The sequence below is a fragment of the Podarcis bocagei genome, assembly GCF_964188305.1.
Source record: "Podarcis bocagei genome assembly, chromosome: 18".
In the NCBI taxonomy this organism is placed as follows: domain Eukaryota; kingdom Metazoa; phylum Chordata; class Lepidosauria; order Squamata; family Lacertidae; genus Podarcis; species Podarcis bocagei.
Genome location: NC_138144.1, coordinates 8,395,450 through 8,412,822, shown reverse-complemented (window position 1 = coordinate 8,412,822; position 17,373 = coordinate 8,395,450). Strand labels below are relative to the sequence as shown.

The 17,373-nt window shown below is 48.8% G+C and overlaps 1 protein-coding gene across 15 annotated transcripts in view; it reads right to left on the bottom strand.

Moving 5' to 3' along the window:
• The window catches only part of PTPRS (protein tyrosine phosphatase receptor type S), a 310,037-nt gene that overhangs the window by 108,023 nt on the left and 184,641 nt on the right, over positions 1 to 17,373 (bottom strand). For 9 of the 15 annotated variants that reach the window (XM_081177568.1, XM_081177569.1, XM_081177570.1 and 6 more), the window contains one exon: positions 6,119 to 6,241. In XM_081177568.1, coding sequence (XP_081033694.1) covers positions 6,119 to 6,241 — 123 coding nt within the window. The remainder of the gene's footprint in view (positions 1 to 6,118; positions 6,242 to 17,373) is intronic. The other 6 variants (XM_081177572.1, XM_081177565.1, XM_081177574.1 and 3 more) reach the window with 1 other exon arrangement.

The following is a 17,373-nucleotide window of genomic DNA, read 5'->3' as shown; positions in this document are numbered from 1 at the left end:
CCTCGTCCCGGGAGGCTGTTCCTCAGACAGGCATTAGAGCTGTGTGGCTGCAATATTATCGGGCTGGAGGTTGTTAAATCGTCAGAGGGGTGTGGGTTGGGGGGGTAGATTTTGAGGAGGGGGTGGAAGAAAGGGAAGCAGGAACACTGGCTTTTTTTCCACAATGCAATTGGAATAAAAATACAGCACAGCATAACCGATCGAAACCAACCGACTGACAAACCGACAAAGGAAGTTTTTTTTTAAAAAAGAAAAAAAGAGAGAAACGGAAAAAAAAAACAAAAATCAAAATGTTTAAAAATAAATAAATTTGCGGGTGGGGGGGAAGGGGAAAAAAATTCCACTGATAACGTAAAAAAAAAAAATCATTTGAAATTATATGTATATATGTATATATATACACACACGCACGCACACTCACGCACACAATTTGAAAGAACAATAAAAATTTAAAAGGGGGCGGGAGAAACGAAATAATATTAATTTTAAAAAAAATAAAAATAAACGGAAAAGGACCGGCATGCAAAAGATCGTTGCCTCGTAAACATTCTCCTGTCATGCAGATCAGGCCCAAAATGTCCATACAGCAAGGTAACCATGACGACAGAAAAAAGTGCACACAGAAATGCAACCAACGGATGCAGAGAGCGCACACGTCCCACAATGCAACTCAACTCATCTCCAACGAGACCCGAGAACGAAGAGGGGGGGGGGTCTCGCTTTGTCAACTTTTTTTTAATTATTATATAAAATATATATATATAGATATATATATAAACGCAGAGATTTTCTTTCGTTTTCTCTCATTTTTTTTAAAAAAAGAATATTCAATCATATATATATATATATTCGCCATTTTATTTTTTATGTTATTTATTAATTTATTTTTTATAAAAAAAGATATATTGCAATCATAAGATATATAGGATTATTTATATATTTCTCTCTTTTTTAATTTTTTTAATTAATTTTTTTTTTAATTAAGAAATGTAAAAATATGTGGGTAAAGAAAGTAAAAAAGGAAAAAAAAAAACCACACCAACCTTCTCGTAGCTCTGAGGGATGTTTTAAAGGGGTTTGATGCAGAACACAATGACATGAGAAGAGGAGAGAAGAAAAATAAGGGAAACACAGAGAGAGTAAAAAAAGGCCTTCACGGCTGGCAACTGCAATTTCAATTGCTTTCCTTTCCTTTCCTTTCGTATTTCCGCCTTTTAACTTAAAAAAATAAAAATATCGAGCTAAAAAAAGTAATATATATCATCTCAAAATGTCCATTTTTAATTTTTTCCAGCGACCGTCTTCCCCCACCACATTTAGCCACGTGACCCCCATCCCTGTGTTAGCACGGCCCTTCCTTGCCAATTCGGCAGTAATGACCCCCCCCCTGCACCCCATCAGACCCTCCCCCAAACCCCCCAACCCCACCGGTGGAGTCTACCCTGCATCCACAGATCTGGCAAAAAGCCCCTGCAGTTCAGAGAAAGGAAGGTTAAACAACATTTACAGCACGGCACCCCAAACAAAAGAAAAAAAACACGAAGTCTTCTCCTTCGTTTCCACCTTGGCACTGTCAGTCGTCGTCCAGGGAATTCCAGCCGCCCACCCGAATATTTTGAGGTGCCCTCGAAAACCCCTCCTAGGCATGTCTTCATGGGAACTGCAGGGGAACGGAGTCGGTGCAATCTTGTCCCCGCCACCCTGTGCCAATCCAGGTGAGTTGCACCTGGATAGAAGCGCTGCATCTGTCTCCCTGGGCTCATTCACCAGGTAAGAGAATGGCGGCTCGCAATTCGACCTGGTCCCTTGGAATATTTGGGGGCTCATTATTATTATTATTATTATTATTATTATTATTATTATTATTATTATTATTATTGGATGCTGTTTCCCGTGCTTCTGGTTTATTGTGAAGCTGCCAAGCCCATTTCCCGGCGCCCATTCAGACATGCCTTAAAAGCCCCGCCCCTTTCAACACAGGCTCCTCCCCTCCCCATCCAAACTCATTCAGACATGAAGGGGGTGGGGGTGGACGGAAGTTCCCTACGGTGGTTAAAATTACCAACAACTAACAACAAAAAATTACTAAAAAAGACAACAGGGAAAGTGCAGAAATGGGGAGGAACACCAAACAGAGCAAACACCCTACTCTGTGCACCTGAAATCCCATTTTTGGGAGGGGGTAAAAGCATATTATGGGAGAAACAGTTTGAAAAACCGGTAGGAGGGGGAAACAAACAACCATAGACCCAGCAATCATGTTCAAGGCTCTTTGGAAATAATGATAGAAAAGGAAAATAATGCTAATACTGATAAGGCCCCAGTCACACAATCCAAACCATTTCTCCCTTTTGCGCGATTATCGTAAAACACAATAAGGAAGCAGAAGTTATTAGAGAGAGCACTCCGTTGTCCAGGTGAACTTCCAAAGGTGAGCTTCTTGCCCAATCTACGATGCGAGATGCTGCCTGACTCTACGGAAGATCTTACGTTTTGAACCCAAACAGATGTCTCCGTAAACACATGCGCCACACCTGTGGCTTTCCAAAGCTGGGTTTGAAACAGTAAGCAGCTCCCGAGGGGAGCTTGCGCAACCTGCGTCATTCAGTGATTATTCTGCACTTGGAAAGAGCTAATTTTTCAAATCATTTCTTCTCTGGATTCCTAGGAGGTGAAGGACAGGTTGGGCAGGTGTTGTAATATTGTGCAATGCTGGTATTACCCCACCAGGTGCCGCTACTGCGCAGTGCTGAGCAAGCAACAACATAAAGCATTGATATTGGGGAGAAAGAGCTCTGTCTAAATTTCAGAACAAAGAGGAACTCGTAAATTTGGCCCACTTTTCTGACACTTTGGCCAGTCCCCACAAAAGATATCGGGTTTTAGACTGCTTTTTTGGGGATGGACTGACGTGGTTACCGTCGCTCACCGCTCCAACGTTTTCCGTGACTGAGTGGGCGAAACCATCGCAGCTTTGTAGGGGAAGAATGAAGCGTTTTTACACAAAATTAAGCAACCAAATTGAACAAATGGGGCGAGAGAAGGCTCCCAATTTCTGAACTGTGGCAGGTTAAAATTCTCAACCCACAGAAGACCCACAAAGGAAGGGACAATCCCACATGAGTCTTGGATCATGTGAGCTCGGCCCTCGAGGCCCGAGATTTTACCCACGGCACAAAAACTCTGAGAAACATTTCCTTCAGCACAGCACCAGACGTTACGCTCTACGTTGCTGGTTGCATCAACAATGGAGGCAACGGACATCATTTCTCATTTTTTTGTCATTGGGCCACAACATCAACAACATCAACAACAGTAACAGCAGCAGCAGCAAACAAAGACAAAAGCCTCCTTTAAAAATTTAGCTTGGGTGTAAAAAAAAATACACACACACAAAACCCAGAAAATAAGCAGTGTTTATCAGGCATGTGGCCCCAAGCAGACTGGAAAAAGAGGTCTCTTTTTACTGCAGTGTTAGACATTGAAATTTCTAAAGGCCTGTATGGCTTTTGATCTACTGTGGTGCATGAAGCTGACCAGCCATGGACTGGTCCATAGCAGAGACGCCAACAACCTCATTGCCCCAGGTAGTGAAAACAAGGAGGCTTATGGGTATCTAGTGGGAGGCTGGGGAAACCTATGCTTAGGAGATGACGGAAGGTGTACTCCTAGGAGATATTTAGGAAGGCCGCAGCTTCCAGCATCCATAGTTTGAAAGGGAGGCTCGGTTTGGCAAGTCATTGATACAGAAAGTTATTTTAATTTTTGTGCACCTGACATCAGACTGGAAAGAGGAAGAAAAAGTGTTGCAGCCTATCTCTTCACAATAACTGCAAGAGGGACCCCCCCCCGCGCCCCACTTCTGTTGACGACGGCACCCTTCTGTTCAGAGACAATGGGGAACCATTTTGTGTGTGGCCAGGCTTCCAAAAACACCCCCCAAAAAGGAACCACTTGGCCGTTTGTCAAGCCTTGACGGAACGGCGTGAGCCTATGAGGGCTGGGGGTTGGGAGACCCCTGGCTGGACCGTGAGACTCTATACTCTGATGGTGGTGAACAGGTCGCTTCTGGCCATTTGGGGCAGGGGCCTTCCAAGAACCTCAACGCCACCTGATTCGTGCAGCCGTTTGAACCTCACCCAGACCACACCTCTCTGACCTTGGGCCCTGATGGACCACAATTCCCCATCATCCTTGATGACAACTGGCTGCAGTTGGTGTGTCTGTAGCACAACAGCAACTGGAGATCCAAGGAACACTGATGTAGACTCTGAAACACGTCTTTTAGGGGGTTTCAGCATCCCTTCGCACACGGTGTTGTGTTTGTGCACGATTTTGTCTAAGCACCTGGCAGGGTTAGATATCACATACGAAAAGGGGTTCCCCTCCCTTTTTTTGTTAAGTGGGGTGCTGTTGTTGGGACAGCTTGAAAGGTCAGGTGTTTGATCATAATTCTGTGGCGGGACTGCACAACTCTCCTTAAAACATTCCTTTACAGCATCCATCACCAACTTGGTGCCCCCCAGACATTACTGGTTACTGTAGTCTAGCAGCGGTTCTCAACCTGTGGGTCCCCAGATGTGGTTGGACTACAACTCCCATCATCCCTGAGCTCTGGCCTTGCTAGCTAGGGGTGATGGGAGTTGGAGTCCAACAACATCTGGGGACCCACAGGTTGAGAAAGGCTGGTCTAGAGGAACCAGGTTGGCAAAGGTGATGTAAAGGTAAAGGGACCCCTGACCATTAGGTCCAGTCGTGGCCAACTCTGGGGTTGCGGCGCTCATCTCGCTTTATTGGCCGAGGGAGCCGGCACACAGCTTCCGGATCATGTGGCTAGCATGACTAAGCCGCTTCTGGTGAACCAGAGCAGCGCACGGAAACGCCATTTACCTTCCCGCTGGAGTGGTACCTATTTATCTACTTGCACTTTGACATGCTTTCGAACTGCTAGGTGGGCAGGAGCAGGGACCGAGCAACGGCAGCTCACCCTGTCGCGGGGATTCGAACCGCCGACCTTCCGATCGGCAAGTCCTAGGCTCTGTGGTTTAACCCACAGCGCCACCCACGTCCCTTAAAGGTGATGTACAGGAATAAAAAAATAAATAAGGATGTACCTCCGGCCTCAAAGGAGGATGGCCGCATTACGAACAAAATCCGAATTATCAGGGAAAGGCTGACCCACACCGCAAACATTTATCAGCTTTAACAACTGGTTGACATCTTGGCGGGTGAGGATTTGTGGGAATTCCAGTACTTTTGGCACCCCTGCCCCCTCCTTCTGGGTAGACTACAATTCCCAGAATCCCGAGAGGAAGGGTCCAGGAAGGTGTGAGTGCCTTAAAAGATGGCCTTGAGAGACTTGCCTCTCTCATTTCTTGCAGTCCCATGCCAGTTTGGCTGAGGCAATCAGCCCAGTAATAACGTCTAAACAGCGGAGAGGCTTAGGACCACCCCATAAGTACTGGCTACCACAATGGTGGTTGGGGAAAAAACCCTCCTTTTTTTTTTGACAGGGGGAACAGAAAGAGCAAGGTATATTTTTAGGCGGGCTAGAAAGAAAAACACAAGCGTTTAGAAATAAGGGCAGGGTGACAGCTCCTTGCTTGGGGCACTTGCACGCCCAAACACTCCCTCCACTGGCGCAGTCCATGCAAACTCACAAGAGTTGGGACCTAAAGGGTCATCCATCCCAACCCGCTGCAAAGCAGGAATGTCATATGTAGATCGGGTTGGTGTGGGATATTTACAGGGACAGGAGCTGCCCTTTGGCCTGCCCTAGCAGTCGTTGGAAAAAGTGGGGAAACTGAGCCAGTTGTTAGCCGGAGGCCTCCTGCAGGGTAGGTGCAGACCCATTTATTAGACATTTCCTCCTGCTCCCCAGTGCATATTCCCACACAGTTGGGTCTCTCCAATGTCCAGCCAGGCTCTGGGCCACCCATTTGTCTCAGATACGGACTTTGCAATCCACCCCAAACACCTTCTGGATCTTGAGAAAAAGAGAAACGCAGCAAAAAACAGAAGCCTTCAGAAGAGTGTGTGTGTCTCTGCGCACGTGTAGGCTGGGGGGGGGGGGAAGAGGAATTTGGAGAGGATGGCATTTGCCACTCTTGCGAGTCACGGCGTTCCCTACCTCTCACATATAGGTTTGCGGGTGAGGAGTACCGCACGCCGGCGCTGTTGCTGGCCACGCACTCGTACTTCCCCTGGTCGGTCTCTTCGCTGCTTTCGATCTGAAGGCCACCTGGAAATGGGAGGAGGGTCCGGGAGCGGGGAGAGGAAGGGAAACGTGTTAGTTCAGAGGACCAGCAGGGCAGGAGGGAAAGGGCAACATCTTCCCCGCTTCCCTCTCCATCGCAGATCAACGCTTCCGACGCTCACTCGGTGCTTCTTCATCTTACCCAAAAGCGGCGCCCTGCTGCGATCCCGAGGAGGCTTACTCACCAGCTGGGCTCAGTGGGACTTACTCGCTAGTAAGGGCACGCAGGATTGCGACCCCAGCATGCTCTTGTTCGCATAGCATAGGTCATGGGTGAGAAGTGGTGGCCACTTGTGGACATGGGCTTGGTTCACATTATTCATTCTTCTCTCACCATCGATAGCTCTCCTATCTATCTATCTATCTATCTATCTATCTATCTATCTATCTATCTATCTATCTAGGATCTTACATTACGGCTCTCCCCAGCCAGCATATGATTCTCAAGCTCTCTTTCCTCCTGTGGCGCAGATGCATGTTTCGATTGTTGCGCCTGAGAAAAGTTGTTAATGCTAACTATGGTTTATCTGCTCTGAACACCAGACCTAGAAACTGTGGTTAACGTTAACCATGGTTTATCTACTCCAGAGTTTGGATCCGGGAAGTGTGGTTAGTGTTAACCATGGTTTACGTGTTCCATAGTTTAGACCTGGGAAGTGTGGTTAGTGTTAACCATGGTTTACGTGTTCCATAGTTTAGACCTGGGAAGTGTACTTAGTGTTAACCATGGTTTATGTGTCCCATAGTTTAGACCTGGGAAGTGTAGTTACTGTTAACCATGGTTTATGTGTTCCATAGTTTAGACATGGGAACTGTGGTTAGTGTTAACCATGGTTTACGTGTTCCATAGTTTAGACCTGGGAAGTGTAGTTAGTGTTAACCATGGTTTACGTTTTCCAAAGGTCAGGCCTGGGAAGTGTGGCTAGTTTAGCAGCAACCATGGTTTATCTGGGCAAGCCAGCGACACCAACCAGTGCCTAAAGTTGATTTGTTTCAACAAACCATGGTTAAAATGAACGCTTGCCATACTCTGCCCTGGCTCAGACATCTTGCCAACTAACTGTGCAGTGAGTTCAAACTGGAAACAGATGTTTGCAATCCCCTCCGGGAAAGAGATGGCGGTTGAAGAGTATGCAAACCATACAGTCGTGAACACAGTGCTATGTGCATGCCAGACTGCAGCCCGATGCAGGAATTTGCATAAATCAAGTTCTCCATGTAGAAAAATGCGAGCCAGCAAACTAAGAGGTGTCACACAACTTCAATGGCTTATAATGTGCTCTCTCGGCTCAGGCTAACCCTCTAACTTCACCACAAAATCGGCAGGGGCGGCAGAGAAAACAGGTGGTGCCGGCCACTCCTGGAGAGGAGGATGAAACCCTCTTTGTCCCTATTCTTCACCCTCTGTTCCCTAGCTTTACAGACCTCTGTCCAAGACCCCACAAAAGGATAAGTCTATCAATGGTGCAACAGACCCTTCATGTTCAGAGCCACTGTTGCTAGAGACCAACAGTGGGAGAGGAACACTGTAGGCTTTCCAGAGGTATTTCCAGAGGTAAATTATTATCCTTGGTCTGATCCAGCAGAACTTCTCTTAAGACATTTGAGATATATTTTCCTCCTCCTCCCCCCCTCCATTTTTACCAGAAAATACAAATACAATTGCATTAATTTCCCAATTCACGTGTTCCGGACAACAGTTCCGGGTTCAAATTAAACCTTACCACTTTTGTGGACTGTGAAGGAGAAATGATTTAATAACGGGAGTGATTTTATAATAGGAACCGCAAGGAAAACAAAAAATACACCTTCGGTGCTTCTTGGCGCTATGTTTGAGCCCACCATCATAAATTGCAAGTGTGGCGGGGAGCTTGGGAAGTCTTCCTCCCCTGGCCCCTAGAGGACCTTGGGAAACCTTCCTCCCGTGGCCCCCGACAGACACAGCGGCCAGTTCCATCCATCCAGGCAAGGAAGGAAGAGAATTATACACGCATTGAAAATAAATGCAGAATTGAGGGGAGGAAATAAATGGGGGTGGGGGGTGAAGTCACAGAAGACAGGACAAGAGGCAGGACAGTAAATAAACACCCACAACAGTGACAAAACTCCAAGATTGTTATTCAATTTTTTTTAAAAAAAATCAAAAACCACACAACTAACACGGAACAAGAACTGGTTATAATCGAGAGGTTGAGGTGGCAAATAGGCTATCGGGGAAAGTGAGCGCCGCGGGGGGCAGGTGTTTTGTGTGCGTTTGCGGAGGGTATTTTCTTACCTCGGATCGGAGTACCTTCTGCAAGGAAAAACAAAAGAAAAAAGAAAAACAAAACAGAAGTGAAAACGAGCGGGGAGGAAAATAGTGGGAGTTTTTTTTGTTTGTTTTTCGTTTCCTTAGACGTGCCAGTGGGAGAAAGGACCCTGAGGAGAAGGAAGGTTTGGAGAATCTCTAACGCTGTTCTATTTTGAGTGGGCTGAGAGATGTAGAAGTACCGTATTTTTTGCTCTATAAGACTCACTTTTCCCCTCCTAAAAAGTAAGGGGGAATGTGTGTGGGTCTTATGGAGCGAATGCAGGCTGCGCAGCTATCCCAGAAGCCAGAACAGCAAGAGGGATTGCTGCTTTCGCTGCGCAGCGACCCCTCTCGCTGTTCTGGCTTCTGAGATTCAGAATATTTTTTTTCTTGTTTTCCTCCTCCAAAAACTAGGGGGCGTCTTGTGGTCTGGTGCGTCTTATATAGCGAAAAATACGGGTACTTAAAATTCTGAATGGATGATTTCGTGTTCACTTCGGCCAATCAGGAAGGCAAGAGCTGCGGACGCCATTGGTCGCCAAAGAAAGCATCAATGGGGAGGAGCCAACGCTTGATGGTCTAGTGCAACTGCTTGGCAGGTAGAACGTCCCAGGCTCAATACCGGTCATCTCACTGGTCAACAACTACGGGTCAGGAAGCAGTTAAATAGGAAAGGCCTCTGCCAATCAGACAATTCTGGGCAACGTTATAAAATGGCAGCTTTTCATCAGGACACCTGCTTTGACTGCAGAAGGTCCCAGGTCCAATCTCTGCTTAAAAGGAACCCTGCGCTGCACTAAACTCTGAGCTGCACAGAACAATGGCCCGGGTGGGTAAGCAGACTGACTTGGAAAGAGGCAGCTTCCTACGAACCATGGGACAACAAGGCGAGCCACTCTCCACGTGCTCAGAGGCACTGCTATCCTCCGAGGATGGGTCGAAATGGACATCCAGCATTGAACCCAACACCCCAGTCCAAATAGCTTCATGGGCGTTCTCCTCAAGGTTTGGGTTCAAAAAGCCTTCCTCATAAAATTGCAGGATCCTTCCCCCGCTCCCAGCCCCCACTGGCTTTCCAAGAGATTGCTGCACATCTCAGTCAAGAAAAGTATTATTGTAAGACGATCTCTAAGGTTTTACTCCCATCCTGAAAACAGAGCAGGTTTTGCAAAGCACGGCCCATTCTTTCAAGTCCAAAAAACTCCCCCTTTGAGGAATCTCCAAATATTGGCATTCCCTGGTATTGCTAAACATCACCAATGTCTGCAGCAGAGGCATCTTGCTGAAACCTCTACGTCCGCCCTGAAATAATCGGCTTTCTTTTTTAAGAGTTTAAATGTCTCTAATACTCTCTCCTCCCACCAAACTTCCTAGATGAATGTGCCCTGTTTTCAGGATAGGGGTAAAATAAATCACCTAGTTATTATGATTAGTTAGTGTCAGCTGGGAGGGGATAGGGCGAGATGTTATTTGGTTAAAGCTGGTTAAGGTTCTAGTTAGAGAATCAGCTTCTGGCTGGACAACAGGTTACAAAAAACGGGAATCTACAGAAAGGCGTTAGTTAGCGTCTAGTTAAGGTTACTAGCTAGTTAATGTTAATCGAAGCAAGGTATGCTCGCTGGAGGAAACAGTTTGGAAAGAAAAGAAAAGGAGTAAGGAAAGGGAGGGGGTGTTAATTTGGGCAAATCTCTGCAGAGAAACAGCTGGGTGGTTTTAAAAAAGGCAGCGAGAAAGAGAGAGAGAGAAAGCGAGGGAGAGAAGAGGGGGAAATTAGCAGAGGGTTGTGGATTTATTCAGTGGAAATAGAACAGCCTTGAACTCATCTTTCCGTCTCAGAAAATCAGGCCTGGAAACACATGCAAAAATCTGCCATCTGTGACAACAATCTGGAGCAATGCGGGGAGAGGACCAGTGGGGAGAAGGGGGGGGCGCACTGCTGGTCTATGGGGGTCTGACTCACTTGAAAGGCATCTTTGCCGCATCACTGGTGTGCTACCGCACAACAATTATTTCCAATAGGAACAAATTATCTGGAGCCTACGAGGGCATTCCGGGGGGGGGGGGGCGCACATCAAACTTGGGTCTGGGGCGGAGAGGAAGAGGGGTCCCCAGTCCCAAAATGGCGGTGTCCAACTGGCATGGCCAAAAACCATCACCTCTGCAAACCAGTGCAACCCCAGTGACGGCTTGTGTTGATAATCTTTGTGAATATCCAGGTTGCCACCCCCTTGCCCTGCCTTCAGGTCAGAAAACTGGGGTCTATAAAAGTAAACGGACCCCTGACCGTTAAGTCCAGTCCCTGGCCGTTAAGTCCAGTCATGGACGACTCTGGGGTTGTGGCGCTCATCTCGCTTTACTGGCCAAGGGAGCCGGGGTACAGCTTCCGTGTCATGTGGCCAGCAGGACTAAGCCACTTCTGGCGAACCAGAGCAGCGCACGGAAACGCCGTTTACCTTCCCTTCGGAGCGGTACCTATTTATCTACTTGCACTGGCATGCTTTTGAACTGCTAGGTTGGCAGGAGCAGGGACCGAGCAACGGGAGCTCACCCCATTGCGGGGATTCGAACCGCCAACCTTCTGATCGGCAAGCCCTAGACTCTGTGGTTTAACCCACAGTGCCACCCGTGTCCCAACTGGGGTCTATACCTGCATCCTATCTGCCTGTGAATGGGATTTGCTCCCAGTTTTGCCGCTCCCGGTGAAATTTTACATGTAACGCCATGGGAAGGCAACCTAAGGCCCAGGGGCCGGATCCGGCCCAATCGCCTTCTAAATCCAGCCCGCAGACGGTCCAGGAATCAGCCTGTTTTTAATTGAGTAGAATGTGTCCTTTTATTTAAAATGCATCTCTGGGTTATTTGTGGGGCATAGGAATTCGTTCATTTATTTCCCCCAAAAAATATAGTCGTCGTCCCCACAAGGTCTGAGGGACAGCGGACCAGCCCCCTGCTGAAAAAGTTTGCTGACCCCTGTGTAACGCTGATGAACACTTTTTAGAAAAACCTTTCTCCCCCTCGAGATTTCATTCCAGTAAGGCCGGCCCTACCATTAGGGGGATTGACCCAGCCATCTTTAGGCAGCAGATGCTGGCATCAGCAGTGGCTGTTCCTCTTGCCTGTCTTCCTCTCTGGAGGGAAGAGATCTGTGCGCCACAGAAGCCTGCCTTGAACCCCCTAAACTCGCATTCTTCCCCCTCAGGGTTTTGTATGTGGATGCTTTGCCAACACCTAGACGGTGTTGCACAAGGAGACGCATCAGGCAGCAGTTGCCACACGCTAGCCCTGAACTGCAGTAACGCCAGGTGGAAGTTCTAATGGGCATGGCTTTGCTTGGCTCATGAAGAGTTATTTAAACTACTGGGGGTGGGGGCAGAAGGAAAATTTATGAGGGGGGGGGAATAAACCAGGACTACAGGGCACAGGTGGCAGATTTTTATTTTTTAAAAAACCTGTTGGAGTTTCACATCTAAGAAGCTGGAGAATATTTGCAAGGTGGGGAAGGAGACAGAGCTGTAGACGACCCCTTCTAGTGCAGGAACAAATTGATTTTAAGAGTTCCTGCTTTCCCCAAATACTACCAAACAGTAAAAGTAAAGGTAAAGGGACCCCTGACCATTAGGTCCAGTCGTGACTGACTCTGGGGTTGCGGCACTCATCTCGCTTTATTGGCCGAGGGAGCCGGCGTACAGCTTCCGGGTCATGAGGCCAGCATGACTAAGCCGCTTCTGGCGAACCAGAGCAGTGCACGGAAACGCTGTTTACCTTCCCGCCGGAGTGGTACCTATTTATCTACTTGCACTTTGACGTGCTTTCGAACTGCTAGGTTGGCAGGAGCAGGGACCAAGCAACGGGAGCTCACCACGTCGCCGGGATTTGAACCGCCGACCTTCTGATTGGCAAGTCCTAAGCTCTGTGGTTTAACCCACAGAGCCACCTGCGTCCCTCCTGAACAGTATATTGTGGCAATTGCCCAGAACTTTGCTTCTGGGGCAGTAGACCGGAGATTTTTATTTGGTGGGTGGGCAGTTGTGGCATCTGGCAAGTAAACAAGGTCCATAATTTAAAGGGAGACTTTGTGAATCGAGACCGGGCCGAGAGCTCCCGAAGCAGGAAAGCAAGGAAGGAGCTTGTTTTACTCCTGGACCCCCTTCTTAAAAGGCTGAACCAGTTATAAGGCAATCGTAGAATCAGAGAGCTGTGCAGTTGGATGGGACCCCAAGGGTCATCCAGTCCAACCCCTGCCCCCCTGCATTCATCAGGAATCAGCAGTCACACTGGACTCTATGGCGGGGATGGATTCTCAACTCCCTGGCAGGGGGCTCTTCCTTTAGCACATCCATTAATAAGCAAAAGGGGCAGGCTGGAGTACAACAGGTGCTGTAGCTTGTTTATTTGAAACCATAGCGGACCCTGCTTAGCTTTGCGAATAGGCTAGCTAATTAAACACCCTGCTACTCGGCCAAAAAGGAAGACCCCCAGAGTGGCTTACTTAAAGAAAAGCCAGCCGCTTCCTTCAGGGTCGGAATCTTAAAAAAACACACCACCATAACGCCAAAGGAAAATGCATTGGGAGGGAGGAGAAGATAAGCAAACTCAAGTATTTTATTGCAAATCGTCTATGTCTGAGCTGATAAAATGTTATATGTCTGATATAAAAAATGTAGACTACCTTGAGACTAAGTCCTTGGAGTCATAGTCCTTAGACCAGGGGTCGGCAAACTACGGCCCCCGGGCCAAATCTGGCCCGAGCAGGTCCTGAATCCAGCCCAAGTGGCCATTTAAGAACCTGCGCGTGGGCAGAGACTACCGGCGATGGCGACAGGAGGAGGAGGCTGAGCAGCCGATCAGACGCCGTGCCTGGTTTGCCTCAGTGATGTCTGATTGGCAGAGACGTCCCTGCGCCACGCTGAGGTAAACCAGGCGCGGCGTCTGATCGGCAGAGCCACCGCTCAGCCTCTTCCTCCCGCCGCTGCCGGGTTCTTAAATGGCCGCACGGGCCGAGACTTCCGGTGATGGCGACGGGAGGAAGAGGCCGAGTGGCGGCGCTCTGCCGATCAGACGCCAGACTTGGTTTACCTCAGCGTGGCGCGGGGATGTCTCTGCCAATCAGATGCCTCTGCCTCCTGTTGCCAATCAAACGATGCACCTAGTTTACCTGCACACTGGGCCGCGGCCAGAGGGGAGGGCTCCGCGTTCCCGTGCAGTGATGGCGGCACGTAGACGCGTGACGGTGGTAGCAGCAGCAGCAATGGCTGCCGTGGACCAGTGGTTGCCGAATCTCAATGACTTCACAGGGCAGAGCTAGAGCGCCTGGGTGGAGAGGGCTGGGACGTCCGCTGCCGAGACAGGTGAGCGCACCTGCCCTTCCCACGGGTTCGGAGGCGGGACGTGCCTGGTTTACCCCCGGCCAGCTCCCTCTAGCTCCCCGCTCTCTGCCAATTGGCTGTGTGCGTGCGCGTGTGGTCTGGCCCGCCGAAAGATTTAAGGGACAGCGAACCGGCCCACTGGGAAAAAGGTTTGCTGACCCCTGCCTTAAGACTCTCCACCGTAGCAAACAGGGAAAGCGAAATTAGGAAGGTGTCTCAGTGCCTCGTCTGGACAGAGCACAACTTTTAATTTTATTTCAGGGATTCCTGCCTCCCCACCCTCCTTGCGGTTTCCAGGAAATTTCTAACACACAGTTGTTAAATGTGAAACTCCAAGCTCCAAATCAGTTTGTGGGCGGGGGCAAAATGAGACACGATGCAGTTTTAAGGTAGCTCACCATATTGTGTTAATGGGGATTCCAGGACGACTTTATTTTATAACTACCGAATTTACCTAATTTTGGAAGTTTGCATTTTCTTCTTTTCCTTGTAAACAGCCATGAGGTTTGAGACGCCGGTAATTTTTGCTTTTAGGTGCCTACGACAACCTCCCAGGTCACAAAGGTTTTGTTAAAAATGGCAGAATATCCCTACTGAAATAAAGGCGTTAGTAGAAGAGTCAAGCCGCATGCCTACTTTGTAAGGGTGTGAGGAAGCTGTTAAAAGAAGGAATTAGTTTTAAGGGTGGGAGGAGGGTGGGGCAGGCAACAGGTTTGGGGTTGACTGGTTGTCAATTTTTTAAAAAAGAACTACTAATATTTAAGAAAATGAAGAATCGACTTGATTTATGTGGAAAGCACACTTACCAAAGGTGTCTGAGTGAAATAAAATTAAAAAGGAAACAGAAAAGGGGAAAAAAATTAAAAGTGTGGTTATAAGCCAGTTACTTTTAAAATAAATATTTCCAAAAAAAACCAAAGCCAACGAACCCAACACAGGACAGAACATAGATAAGACAGAGGTTATCACATACAGAAGTTTAGACATTGATTCCCAGACATGACAGCTGAGGTTCCCCACCGTCTCCCCAAACGAGTAGAGGAGACACATTTCATCCTTACCTTCTGAAAAGGTTTACTTTGAGAGTTATTGGAGGGGAGAAACTGCCGCACTCTCACTGCCGTGTCTCTGCATGAGCCATTGATTGGGGGGATGGCATACTCAAAAGAGGAAGGCACCAGGCCAGAGACTCACACAGAGAAGCAGCATGGAGTATTCACCATGTTGGCCATTTTGGGGGGCGGTCGGAGGGCCACTGTCCCTCCAAGCATGCTATCAGGCCCCCTTTGGGAACCCCTGGTGTTCGCGCGATGCAAACGTCCAGTCTGCGCGAGGTCTTCTGCTCTTCCTCTGGAGTCGCCCGTGGCGAGCACAAGCTTTGAGGCTTGCAACCGGCAAACACCACAGGGCACACCCTCCGGAAGCGCAAATAGTCATCTCTGCACCGCCACAACAAACACATGCACAAAAACCGACCTTCCCAGGCCTGTCAAAATTAAGTTTGGCGTCTTTCCTCCGTTTTGAGAAGACTCCCACCAAAGCTTTCTCAAGTTCAAGGGACAAAAGACATTGGAGAGGAGGGGTCTCTTCGGCTGTCGGGAGGGTCCTGGCTCGGTTATTGTTTGAAAGACTTCTATAAAGATTGTCTATTACGTATGTATATGGTCATTGTTCTCTTTTGCAACACAAGGGTTTGTCTGGATAACTGGTGGGAGGCATTAGCTGGCGAACCCCCCCAGGGAACCCCCAGGGGAAGAGTCGCTGTGACCACTAGGCCTGTGCTGCTTTGGTTTCTTTGAACAGAGAGTTAACTTCACTGACACCGGGTATTTCATTGCTGATCTATGCGTGACTCTGGCTTCTGACAACATCCCTGCTGGATCGCTGTGGGGGAGTCACCTTTTGTAGTTCCCCGCGGCTCGGATCCAACATGAGCTGCATGCTCAGGATCACGGGTCCAACTCTGTGGACTCAAAATGGCCCCTTCCTTATTGAACTTTCAGCATTTATCAAAGACTTGTATTTATATTCCAGTACTTCTGGGTTTGGGTGGTCCTGCAAGCGCAGAAGCGCTAAATTGTGCTCTGCGCAACCAGCGTGTGTGCAGGCGCGTCGCTGCGGGTTGCGAACCTGCACGAATCACGTTCGCAACCCGAGCGTCCACTGTGGTAGCGTTTACTTGCATTGACACCACCAGAAATATTGGGGTGGGGTGGACCGAGGTGAAGACTCTTAATCTCAGGGTTGTGGGTTCCGAGCCCCTCCCCCGTTGGGGAAAAGATTCCTGCATAGCAGGGGGTTGGACTAGATGACTCTAGGGGACCCTTCCATCTTTACAACTCTATGATGGCCACCAATTCAGATGAGGATCGGACAAATTCATGGAGGGCGTGTGTGTGTAAAAGTATCCATGACCACCAGTAACGATGGATAGGATTTCCCTCCAAGATCAGAGACAGTTAAGTGCATCAGTTTCTGGGACTCACAAATGGAGTTTTCTTGTCTGGGGAATCTGTTTGGCCTCTGGAAAACAGGGTGCTGGACTAGGCAACCCTTTCATGCAAACACACACACAGAACACACATACCGCTTTGGTCTGATCCAGATTCAGGCTTCTCCTGACGTTCTTAATTAAAACGGCATTTCTCAAAACGGAACGTTTTAAAGTGCAGGGACTGGCAGTGTTTCAAAGCACTTTTTGCACAAAGCACTCGTTTTAATGAAATCTTGGACCTGCCAGAATGCAAAATGCAGCGGTTCGCGCGAGGGCGGGGGCAGGAGAGAGAAAGAGAGAGAGGAGCAGAGTGGGAGGCAACGAAGGAATGAATCAACTCCGGCCACCCAATAAGCAAGACGGCTAACTCATGCCAGAAAGGAAAGCGAAAAGGGAGAGGACAAATTAGGCGGTTGTCAGGCTTCCAGAAATTCCAACGCAGGCAGAGTTTCCGACGGGAGGGGGGCGGCTTGCCGCCTGGCAGGCTGGTTTGCAGAAGGGCTGTTTGTTTGCCAGGTGCTGGCCGCACGGGGGTCTGCTGCCCTGCAGAAAGGGGCTTTTAAACGGGGCCTTGAGAGAGGTGCACAGGGTTCCCCGCTCCAATCCTAAACGTTCCCGCAGCGACATCGGAACAAAGGGCAGGTTCATGTTGCCGCTGTGAGACGAGAGCCGGGTTTGAGGCCTTCGTGCCAATCTAACTGTGGCTCCTGCGTTGCACGGGGTTGGACGTGACGGCCCTTGGGGGTCCCGTCCAACAACGCTATAATGCTATGGTTCTGTGAAGCCCTAATCCACCTGGGTTCAGCGTAACTCAGGGACTGTCTGAGCCCTTACATCCCGGCTGGGTCGCCGAGATCACCTGCAGGAGCAACACCGGAAATTCCCCTCAGTTGGCAAGGCTCCTCTGACAGCAGCAAGAAACTTTATTGCCATCGGTACAGTCTTGTGGAACTGCCTGCCACTGGAG